General features: G+C 30.6%; 1 protein-coding gene across 1 annotated transcript in view; it reads right to left on the bottom strand.

Moving 5' to 3' along the window:
- Positions 1-11020, bottom strand: part of LOC145283828 (solute carrier family 49 member A3-like) — a 44992-nt gene extending 33972 nt beyond the window's left edge. The window contains exons 1-2 of the mRNA XM_080132922.1: positions 10742-11020; positions 6753-6911 (exon numbers count right to left, since the gene is read on the bottom strand). Of these exons, the coding sequence (XP_079989048.1) occupies positions 6753-6911; positions 10742-10906 (324 nt within the window). The 5' untranslated portion in view covers positions 10907-11020. The remainder of the gene's footprint in view (positions 1-6752; positions 6912-10741) is intronic.
- Between the last annotated feature and the right edge of the window lie 1356 nt (positions 11021-12376).

Here is a 12376-nt window from a genome sequence, read left to right on the forward strand (position 1 = left end):
AGATGAAAGTGGTACCATTTTAAAGCTAAATGCATTAATTTTTTTTGTAAGATTATTGATTTTTTTTGTAAGATTATTGATTTTTTTGTAAGATTATTGATTTTTTTGTAAGATTATTGATTTTTTTTAAGATTATTGATTTTTTTGTAAGATTATTGATTTTTTTGTAAGATTATTGATTTATTTTTGTAAGATTATTGATTTTTTTGTAAGATCATTGATTTTATTTGTAAGATTATTGATTTTTTTTGTAAGATTATTGATTTTTTTGTAAGATTATTGATTTTTTTTGTAAGATTATTGATTTTTTTGTAAGATCATTGATTTTATTTGTAAGATTATTGATTTATTTTTGTAAGATTATTGATTTTTTTTGTAAGATTATTGATTTTTTTTAAGATTATTGATTTTTTTGTAAGATTATTGATTTTTTTTGTAAGATCATTGATTTTTTTTTGTAAGATTATTGATTTTTTTTTTGTAAGATTATTGATTTTTTTGTAAGATTATTGATTTTTTTTTGTAAGATTATTGATTTTTTTGTAAGATTATTGATTTTTTTGTAAGATTATTGATTTTTTTGTAAGATCATTGATTTTTTTTTGTAAGATTATTGATTTTTTTTGTAAGATTATTGATTTTTTTGTAAGATTATTGATTTTTTTTTTGTAAGATTATTGATTTTTTTGTAAGATTATTGATTTTTTTTTGTAAGATTATTGATTTTTTTGTAAGATTATTGATTTTTTTTTTGTAAGATTATTGATTTTTTTGTAAGATTATTGATTTTTTTTTGTAAGATTATTGATTTTTTTGTAAGATTATTGATTTTTTTGTAAGATCATTGATTTTATTTGTAAGATCATTGATTTTATTTGTAAGATTATTGATTTTTTTTTGTAAGATTATTGATTTTTTTTTGTAAGATTATTGATTTTTTTGTAAGATTATTGATTTATTTTTGTAAGATTATTGATTTTTTTGTAAGATTATTGATTTTTTTGTAAGATTATTGATTTTTTTGTAAGATTATTGATTTTTTTGTAAGATTATTGATTTTTTTGTAAGATTATTGATTTTTTTGTAAGATTATTGATTTTTTTGTAAGATTATTGATTTTTTTTGTAAGATTATTGATTTTTTTGTAAGATTATTGATTTTTTTTTGTAAGATTATTGATTTTTTTGTAAGATTATTGATTTTTTTGTAAGATCATTGATTTTATTTGTAAGATCATTGATTTTATTTGTAAGATCATTGATTTTTTTTTGTAAGATTATTGATTTTTTTTTGTAAGATTATTGATTTTTTTGTAAGATTATAGATTTTTTTGTAAGATTATTGATTTTTTTTTGTAAGATTATTGATTTTTTTGTAAGATTATTGATTTTTTTGTAAGATCATTGATTTTATTTGTAAGATCATTGATTTTATTTGTAAGATTATTGATTTTTTTTTGTAAGATTATTGATTTTTTTTGTAAGATTATTGATTTTTTTTAAGATTATTGATTTTTTTGTAAGATTATTGATTTTTTTGTAAGATTATTGATTTGGTTTTTGTAAGATTATTGATTTTTTTGTAAGATTATTGATTTTTTTGTAAGATTATTGATTTTTTTTTTGTAAGATTATTGATTTTTTTGTAAGATTATTGATTTTTTTGTAAGATTATTGATTTTTTTTTGTAAGATTATTGATTTTTTTTTGTAAGATTATTGATTTTTTTGTAAGATTATTGATTTTTTTGTAAGATTATTGATTTTTTTTTGTAAGATTATTGATTTTTTTTTGTAAGATTATTGATTTTTTTGTAAGATTATTGATTTTTTTGTAAGATTATTGATTTTTTTTGTAAGATTATTGATTTTTTTTTGTAAGATTATTGATTTTTTTGTAAGATTATTGATTTTTTTGTAAGATTATTGATTTTTTTTTGTAAGATTATTGATTTTTTTGTAAGATTATTGATTTTTTTGTAAGATCATTGATTTTTTTTTGTAAGATTATTGATTTTTTTTTGTAAGATTATTGATTTTTTTGTAAGATTATTGATTTTTTTGTAAGATTATTGATTTTTTTTTGTAAGATTATTGATTTTTTTGTAAGATCATTGATTTTTTTTTGTAAGATTATTGATTTTTTTTTGTAAGATTATTGATTTTTTTGTAAGATTATTGATTTTTTTGTAAGATTATTGATTTTTTTTTGTAAGATTATTGATTTTTTTGTAAGATTATTGATTTTTTTGTAAGATCATTGATTTTATTTGTAAGATCATTGATTTTATTTGTAAGATTATTGATTTGGTTTTTGTAAGATTATTGATTTTTTTGTAAGATTATTGATTTTTTTTTTGTAAGATTATTGTTTTTTTTTTTTTTTGTAAGATTATTGATTTATTTCATTTCATTTCAGATCCAGTAATGGCGTTCACTCAACAAGAAAAGGCGTTTTGTGTGCTTGGATATGCAAAAACTGAATTATGGACACTTTTTCAACATACATTTTGCAAAAAATTCGGAAAACAGACACCAAAAAAAGAAGTTCATCGTGAGATGGCATGGTAAATTCATGGCGAACGGGTGCTTATGCTCAACTAAAAGAACGGGATGAATAACAGAAGCTGTTGCAACCATTGACAACGCAAAGATGGGACGCGTTTGGCAAGAATTGGGCTATCGGCTTGATGTTTGTCGTGTGACTAATGGTGCTTATATTGAACATCTTTGAACATTCCATGAAAAATTCTACATTAAAAACTTTCTGAATATACAAAATGCGTTTTTATCTACTTAATAGTTCTTGAGATATTCAATGTGAAAATGTGCCCAAGACTTTTGGAACACCCTGTAATTGAAATCAAAATGTTGCTTTTGTATTTCATTTATCCTCTCATCTTTTTCCACTACAACCTGTAAACTGATTTTTTTTTTTAATCTAATAGGAGATATTTTTTAAGAAAATATGTTTATTTACAGAAATAATTGATACTGAAAGTAAATTTTTTTAATAATCAAAATAACATAGTATTCACAGACTAAAAAAGATTTCTTTGGTATGGTTAACCCACACTAGCTTTTACAAGAAATGGTGCACCTTCTCCAAGTGATGTTACCTCAAGTAGCAACACAAAGTTGATTACTCCACCAGACCAGATGAATTCTTGTCCTAGACTCCTTTAAGACCAAGAGATAAAAAAAAAAAAGATATACTGTAACGTATTGAAATGGAAAAAGGAAACTTGTGTTCTCAAGTTCTATACTAACTCAGTGGTTGAAAGATAGTCTTTAATGGAACATTCGAACATCTATGAATTTCATACAGAGTTCAAGTGTTAGCTCTTGATTTCTGAGAGCTTCAGCTGGGGGGAAATGAAATGCGAGAAAGGCCATATTCTTGTGAAGTATGTGCACTATTGTTACCCTAAAAGTAGTAATAAATGAAATGAATATAGTAAATTTGATGTGATATCATTTTTTAAATATTGTAAACTCTCTATTTGCAGATATTGACAGTGTGAGACTCTAAGAAAGCAACTTCTGTCATAGGCGTGTGTCAGAAGCAGAGATGTGTTATTAAATTCTTTGCAAAAATGCATTGAGAATGGTGGCGACTATGTAGAAAAACAAATTTAGAGCACAAAAGACCGCTCGTTTTAATGGCACCATTTCCATTTTTGTAGTTCTTCAACGGTGTCTGGGTGTCTATTTACTTCTAGCTTTGTTTGATTCATTGACCCACCAGGAGCTTTTATCCTTTTCTCTAAATTAACTTTCTAGAAGAAAATATTTATGTTTTTGAAAATGTAATCTTAGGCTGCCGAGTATAGTAGAGGGCAACCCGAAGGCTCCCTTATAATTAGCTGCTACACCGAGATCTGGGAAAGGTAAGAAGTAAAGTGGCAGACTATAGTTGAGGGCGACTAGAAGGCTCCCTTTTCATTAGCCGCTACCCCAAGGTGTAGGGAAGGGCACCAGCACTACTCTGTTCCCAGGATTACTCCACTTGCTCTTGATCCTCCTTTTATAATGTCGAGTGTTTAGTAAGGGAACATTAAGTACCATTTTTATTTAAGTCTTTGGTATCCTTGTCTGGAGTGATTTCTATAAATAAAAAATGTTATGAGCATTGTTTGGGATGTATAGAAGTTATTTTAATTTTTATTTGTGTGTTCATTTTTAAAAACTCATACAGAAAAAGAAATAAAATTTTAGTTGTAAGGGAGACAACTATTTTAATAGTCTTAAATTAAAAATGAGTTATTCCCCTTTGCAGACTGTGATTTTTATTGTGTAATTAATTAAAGATGTTTCATAACATGGATTGTCTGGGCTGGAATAAGTATTTTTAGAAAATAAATGCAGTAAAGCTCCCTTATCATATGATCTGTGGAAGCACGCCATTCCATCGCCAGGATTACTCCACTTGTTCTTGATCCTCCTTTTACAATGCTGAGTGTTTAGTAAGGGGGCATCAAGTACCATTTTTTTTAAGACTTTGTTACGACTCGACAGAGAATTGAATCCCAGTCTCCCAGCCCATTAGCAAACACTCTTTCTGTTATGTCAAATGTATAATGTAACGAATGAATACACATCTTTACACAAATCTGTCTTGTCATAAAATCGATAAGACGTTTTACAAAATCATGAAAGTTAAATCCCATAGTTTTGATGGGTTTATTTCATTTCCTTCGATTCCGAAATCAACATGATACAAAATAATATTTCTTTTAAACAACTGTTCCATTTCAGTTTTTTGTCACTTTTTAATTGGATGTTTCATAAAATTTGCTTGCAGTATCATTTCATCACTACTCTCTCTCTCTCTCTCTCTCTCTCTCTCTCTCTCTCTCTCTCTCTCTCTCTCTTTCTCTTTGACAGAATGGTCATTACTGACCAGCCGTGGAACTCTTCACGCATCATCGCCATTGACTCCTGTTCTGTACGATTTCGAGCAACTCAGCCATGCTAATGTCCGTGATGTCTTTCACATTGTATGATATTCTTGTTTTTGGTCTTCCATGTCCTCTTTTGCCATGGGTCGTCCCACAAAGAGTAGATCTTTTGTTAGGCCGTCTGTTCTGGCCATATGTCCCAAAAATCGCAATTTCCTGTCATTAATCTGGTCGCATAAATATTATATTTTAATTAATACCGAAAGTGAGACATATGCATGCGAGTATTATGTATTTTTTAAACAGTTCACCTGTTGTAAAAAAAAAAAATACTCAAGCTAAGAATGAAACCAAAACCTAAAGACAGTAAGTCCAGTACGATAACCATTAGACCAGCGTGACATGATTTTTAAAAAGTGTTTTCAAACTACTTATTCAAAACATAAGTAATCTGTAATGTGAACTATTCACACATGCGCATTTGTGAAACAGTTAGCAAAACAGATAAAAGTCCGCTGACTCTCACGTACGAATTTTAAAATTTTAACACCTTAGCAGTTCTTTTTTCCAATTGAAAACAGATTAAAAAGTTTTACACGTGTCTGAATATGGTATATACCAAATTTCAAGTGTGTAGATCAAATATTCGTAGAGTATATAGGTTGAGAAGTGTCCTCACATACACACACACATACATTCTCACTTTTATAAATATATAGATACTTTATTACAATTTTTTTAATATTACTTAAAATAAATTATATTTGAACTTGAATGATAACAGAGAAACGATATGATGCCTGACAATCTTACTATGGAGTATTAGACACCATATTTTTTTATAATATAATTTCTTACATTTCTTAAGTTATTCAATGTGATATTATTTATTTATTTATTTTTGTTAATATGTGCATACCATCGGATACATTTCCATACCATATTCTATTTGACATAGACAAGATTATGAAAGGTATGACCATCCTGGTGGTGAGTGAACCTGAGGGTAATGATACACTCTAAAGCTCCTAAATTAAGTCTGGTGCTATCAAATCAGGCTGTCTGAAGATACTGGCTTCTTGAGCTAAAATGATGTCATTTTTTTTTTCCTTTCCTTTTACCAAACTCAGCTATGTTCTGTTAAGGTAAAAGCAAGAAGAACAATTTTCCTGTACAAAACAACTAAACCAAACATCATGAATAAATATTTGAAGATATAAAGAAGTTGAAACATAAAAATACTTTGGTGTTTGTCTACATTTGGGCCTATAAAAAATTTTTTTTCAAGAAAAATCTTTAAAAAATCTTTATGATGTAAGTATCACCACACGAAAATGTCATATTCCAAAAATCATGTAAATCGATCAAGTAGCTTTTTTTTATGTAAGAAAATCAAATTTTATGACACATTTTATCGAAGGATTACAGTGCGCCATCTTAATTTCAAATGATAGGCTTTTGGCGACACCTGTCGTGAATGTAGGATCAACAAGGGCAAACAATCGACTTTCCACCCTTGAGAAAAATCCTTTAAAATTACCAATTTTATAGGTTTTTCGGGTGGGGGGGGGGTGCTGAAAATGAAGATAACGTTTAAATGTTAGTTTCAAAACATGTCCTCATATCTTGGAAAATACTCGTTTGCCGGAATTTTAAACATAAAGTTTTAAAATTTTAAATCTAAAATTACTGGATTCAGCATACTAACCTGAAAAAGATTGATATGCCATAAAACAAAACAACCAATACTAAATTGGGATCTCAACATTGAATGTGGTTTTAAGTTCATACCCACAACCGGCATATGGTGTGTCTTACATAACTAAACATAAAAAAACAATAAATATACTTACGCTAATTCTTAGACCAATTGTATCGAGTAGCCAAGTTGCTAAAAACCCGAAAGGAACACTGGCAACGAGGTAGACAAGGGATAACGAATTGACTGCACTGGAACTTATGTCATAAAAATTTGAGGTCACATCTGCGATGGGAGAAAATGTGATCCAGATCTGGAGAAACAAAAGAGGGGGAAAAAGATGAATGTAAAGGATTTGGACTTTTTGATGATGATGATGATGACGACGACGACGACGATGACGACAACATATTTTTTTTGTCTTTTTAAACAAACTAAAAGGTCTAATTTATTTGTTTTACGGCATATCAACCCTCATGATGCTTTTTTTTATGTTTTACGGCATATCAACCCTCATGATGCTTTAAACGATCCAGTAAACACAAATTTTTATTTAATCCCTAACATCAATGGGAACGTATCGTTGTAACTTCTCTAGGCTAAACCCCTAAATGTGTTTCTGCTGTAGAATTCCAAAGTTATCCACTAACAGCTGTAGAGGTTCAGAAGTTTAAGTAAAATTAAATTTTTTCGCCTCAAACAAGATAATAAAAAAAGGAATGAAACAAAACGACTCCTTCTGATTTAAAAGCACCTCATTTATTTTTTAACAAAAACAATAAGGCGATTATACAAAAGTCAATTGATGAAAATTTTTTCGAAGTCATTATGATTAAAATGTTAGGTGAAAGTCCTTCGTGGAATTAATGAGTTTTGAAGGTTAAAGTCATGTGTGAAAATAATCAAACTAATTTCAAGTTTGTGTTTATCTGGCGAAGTTCGCCTTCCTTAAAGAGTCCCATGAGGAGAGTAATTTGAGAAGAAAGTTGTCATAATATAGGCTAAGAGACTATTAGTCGCCTAGAGTTATGCCCCTTGGCCCGTGACGTATGAATCTCGTCCGCCATTGTTTCTCAGTGCAACGTTTACTACTAGACAATAAAGAACGCATTCTACACCACCTTCGAGTCTGTTTATCAATGCTTCCAAAGTATGTATTATCACGGCAAAAGTGATTTGTTGTTATTAATTTAGAAGAGGTGCGGAATGAATGTGTGTGTGCATAAGTGAATTTTGAATATCCGCGTGGCGTGTGTATGGCGGTGTTGGCAGCGATGATGTTATGAACACGAGAGGCATGTTCTCGCTGTGTCGAAAGGGAAAAAAGCTGAAATCTCTCAGTAGACAACTGTTTTATACATTATGGGCAACTCCAGAACATGACTGCTGATATTTTGGTCTTTGGAAAAGCGTTAAAAAGACAATCTTCTTAATTTTCTCATTGCTTACTTTGTGTCACGTGATGGTGCTTTCAACTACGTACGACAAAAATATGTTAATTTTACTTTTGTTGTTTGAGAAAAGTGTGTGGGCGTATTTGAAATTGTGCCGCTGCTGACAAAACATATTTTTTTGCAAAATGCACGGGGAAAATTGAAATGAATAAAGGTTCGTTTATTTGCACGCGAGCGTGTGTGTGTGTGTGAGTGACTGCACTGCCATTGTGACCTCTTTGTGTCACTGAGAGGTGACGGAGGACGAATCTGCTCACTTGTTTATTTGTTGGGTGATGTTCGACAACAATTAGCAATAGCTTGATTATAATATGAATCAGGATTACGAAAATCATCTATTTATTATGTTTTTTTTTTTTTTAAATATATGTATTCCACTTATTCAATGAATTATTTCTAATAATTGTGGATTACACAAGAAAATATTTTGATAAAATTCTAGATTTGGAGTCTGAAACTTGTGTTGTGTCCACCTTACAGAAAATAATGAACCCTTTCACTTCCTATAAAGGCTGGGAGAATATGTCTCTTGGCATTAGCACAAAAGTTATGCACAAGTCATGCCCACTTCGCAGTCAAACTGGCATATAACCACACACTTTATTTGTTGTAACAAAGATACAATTATTTGTTCAATATATCATGTTTCCCCTAATTGCCGAGCTATGGCTTTCTTCTGGGCCCTTACGAGACCACAGCAGAAACAATTAAATTATACAACGTGCTAAATTATGATTTGTATAATTTAGAATTCCTCAGTATCTGACAGCACAGGTGAGCACCCGTTTGGTTCCTACTTACTTGCCTCCTCACGGGGGGGCAAAGTTAAACACAAGGTCGGTTTTTAATGTGGATAAAATCTAGCTCTTCAAAAAGGGGCACTCTAGATAGGAATAAAAATAAAAATTGTGTCAGTCATGAAGGATTTCTCCTCCACTAACTGAGGACAGAAAAGGTGACGTATAGTATCAGAACAGATACTACACTTTGAGTTATATATTTTTTTATTTCTCTGAAAAGTATAAAAACAAAATAGAAAAACAAAAAATTAGACGCAAGGCCTCTCAAAAATTGGGGAGGGAAGGTCTATGGTCATCCTCGTCACGGTATATTTGCTAGTCCTAACTAAAGTTCTCATTCACCACAATACTGCAAACACAGCTGGGGTCGTCCTACTTAAGATTCCCTGAATCAATTATTTTTTTCTTATTTTGTTTTTTATTAAATCAATTTATTAAGTCAATTTATTAAGTCAGTTTCTAAAAGCCATCCAACACATGTCAGCATGCAAAACAAATGGTAAACCAAATATGATGATAATTAAAAATACTTTTTCCTGGGTGAAGTTCACATTCATAAACCTTGCTTTTACGTAATAACCAAAACAAAAACTCTTGATTGGATTAAATATGAAATCGATGAAAAAGATTGGATATTATATTCTTTTCAACAATACTAACTAATATTTGCTCTGTCTATCTAATGAAACAGATTTGTTTATCTAACTTTTGTTAATAAAGCTAGGATCATAAAGAAAGGAGAAAAGGGTTCTTATTTTAAAAGAAACGAAATTTACTATTTTAACAACTCCTCTGCAATGGGTACATTTGAAATCAGCAGTACGTTTTGGTTATTTTTTTTTTTATTTCTATTCTTTTAGAATAAATTGTTTTTTTTTACTAATGGCACTATTTATCAAGGCCTGTAGGACACTCGAGGATAAGGGTTAAAGAGATCATTGAATAAACGGTAAACGTCACAATGTAAGGACTAAAACAACCGGAGGAATGGACAAGAGATTTCTTGGGAAGAAATTGTTTATCTAAGAGGATGACTTACAAGCATTTGTTTACATTAGACTTGAAGACAACAATGTCTAGTTGGCTGGGAAGCAGCTTTGTGGTATTTTGTTCTACAGATTAAACCCTCTAAGAAAAAAATTTGTTCAAGGAAGTTCGACTAGGTCTTTGGTAGTGATAGAAAGGAAACACAGTAGCCAGGCAGATTCTTGATGTATTTTATAGGGAGAGGGAGAGATTGTTGAAGCTCAGTCGAGCACCTACCATGAACATAACGATACTATAGAGAGAGAGAGAGACTAGCTATATCTCTTCTGCATGAAAAGGGTAAATGAAGAGATCATCTCCCACTAGATTGTGAAATCGATTTGTACTCTGTCAAGACAAGGAAGAATACCTTGAGCAGAACTCCCCTAAGATATGGCAGCAGTACTTAATATCTTCCCATATTATCTGAAGCAAAGTGTAGTATCTGATCTATCTTTTATCAGAGGAGTGAAAGGAGGAATATTTATGTTTTTGTCCCATTCCACTCCCCTCAGGTTCATATGTTGGTTTAACTAAATATAATACACAACCACTGTACATTCATTAACCCTTATCCTCATGTGGCTTTCGGGCCTTGATAAGTGGGGACTACTTTAAAAAAAAAAAAAAGAAAGGATAAGAACATATACTTAAAATTATCACAAACTAGATAAGCAATCAAATGTGAATGCATAACGATGTGATTTTTTTTTGGGGGGGGGGGGGGAATAAATTGATTAACACTTAAACGCAACACAAAGTTTAGTCCATTCGTACCCAATGACTATTGGGGGTGTTTTACAACAACAAATAGATTTTGAAACAGTGTTCACATTAAAAGAAAAATGACAAGTTGAACTTACAATAGCATTTGAAGCATTTAAAATGGCCACAACAAATAAAATATACCATCGTCGACTATAAACTTTATATTGCTGACTCTGAGTGATTTCTCCTTGAACATTATTATCTGAAGTATCAGACGATGTCGCAACAGTGGAAGGGAGGCTTTGGTCTTCCGCCGCCATGTTTTTGATAAGCTGATGACTAGTGGCTTGTTGTTGTTGTTGTTGTTTTTATTGTTATCTATGCCAGTCGTGCAACTTGAAAATACGTGGTAAAATAACATTAGTGTTGTTCTAGTTATCTGCATATATATATGGTATAATCACGGTGATACACTGGTTTTCATCAGATAACTAAACTTAAGCAACATTGAGTCTGGCTAGTACCAGATGGATGACCATTTGGGAATTCTAGGCACTGTATGTGCTTTCTGTTTATCTCAGCATTGTTTCCAGTCATCCTGAACCTCTACTCGTTACTGGTATTCAACAATGTCGACTCAGGAGAGGTGTGGTTGGAGATTGCGCAACTCTTGCCACAAAAAATTCCACGCGCAGGCATCCTTGCAATTGGGTAGTATATTATCTGTCAAAACTGAAGGAAGCTTTTAGTTATCTGCCCTTGACAAGAATATTTTGCAATTGTTCTAGATATTTACCCCTGTAAAGATTACTTAGCTGTTGTTTCAGTTATCTGCCCTTGACAAGAATATTTTGCAATTGTTCTAGATATTTACCCCTGTAAAGATTACTTAGCTGTTGTTTTAGTTATCTGCCCTTGACAAGAATATTTTGCAATTGTTCTAGATATTTACCCCTGTAAAGATTACTTAGCTGTTGTTTTAGTTATCTGCCCTTGACAAGAATATTTTGCAATTGTTCTAGATATTTACCCCTGTAAAGATTACTTAGCTGTTGTTTTAGTTATCTGCCCTTGACAAGAATATTTTGCAATTGTTCTAGATATTTACCCCTGTAAAGATTACTTAGCTGTTGTTTTAGTTATCTGCCCTTGACAAGAATATTTTGCAATTGTTCTAGATATTTACCCCTGTAAAGATTACTTAGCTGTTGTTTTAGTTATCTGCCCTTGACAAGAATATTTTGCAATTGTTCTAGATATTTACCCCTGTAAAGATTACTTAGCTGTTGTTTTAGTTATCTGCCCTTGACAAGAATATTTTGCAATTGTTCTAGATATTTACCCCTGTAAAGATTACTTAGCTGTTGTTTCAGTTATCTGCCCTTGACAAGAATATTTTGCAATTGTTCTAGATATTTACCCCTGTAAAGATTACTTAGCTGTTGTTTCAGTTATCTGCCCTTGACAAGAATATTTTGCAATGGTTCTAGATATTTACCCCTGTAAAGATTACTTAGCTGTTGTTTTAGTTATCTGCCCTTGACAAGAATATTTTGCAATTGTTCTAGATATTTACCCCTGTAAAGATTACTTAGCTGTTGTTTCAGTTATCTGCCCTTGACAAGAATATTTTGCAATTGTTCTAGATATTTACCCCTGTAAAGATTACTTAGCTGTTGTTTTAGTTATCTGCCCTTGACAAGAATATTTTGCAATTGTTCTAGATATTTACCCCTGTAAAGATTACTTAGCTGTTGTTTTAGTTATCTGCCCTTGACAAGAATATTTTG

The sequence above is a fragment of the Euprymna scolopes genome, chromosome 8 (assembly GCF_053919585.1).
Source record: "Euprymna scolopes isolate OS-2025 chromosome 8, ASM5391958v1, whole genome shotgun sequence".
NCBI lineage: Eukaryota > Metazoa > Mollusca > Cephalopoda > Sepiida > Sepiolidae > Euprymna > Euprymna scolopes.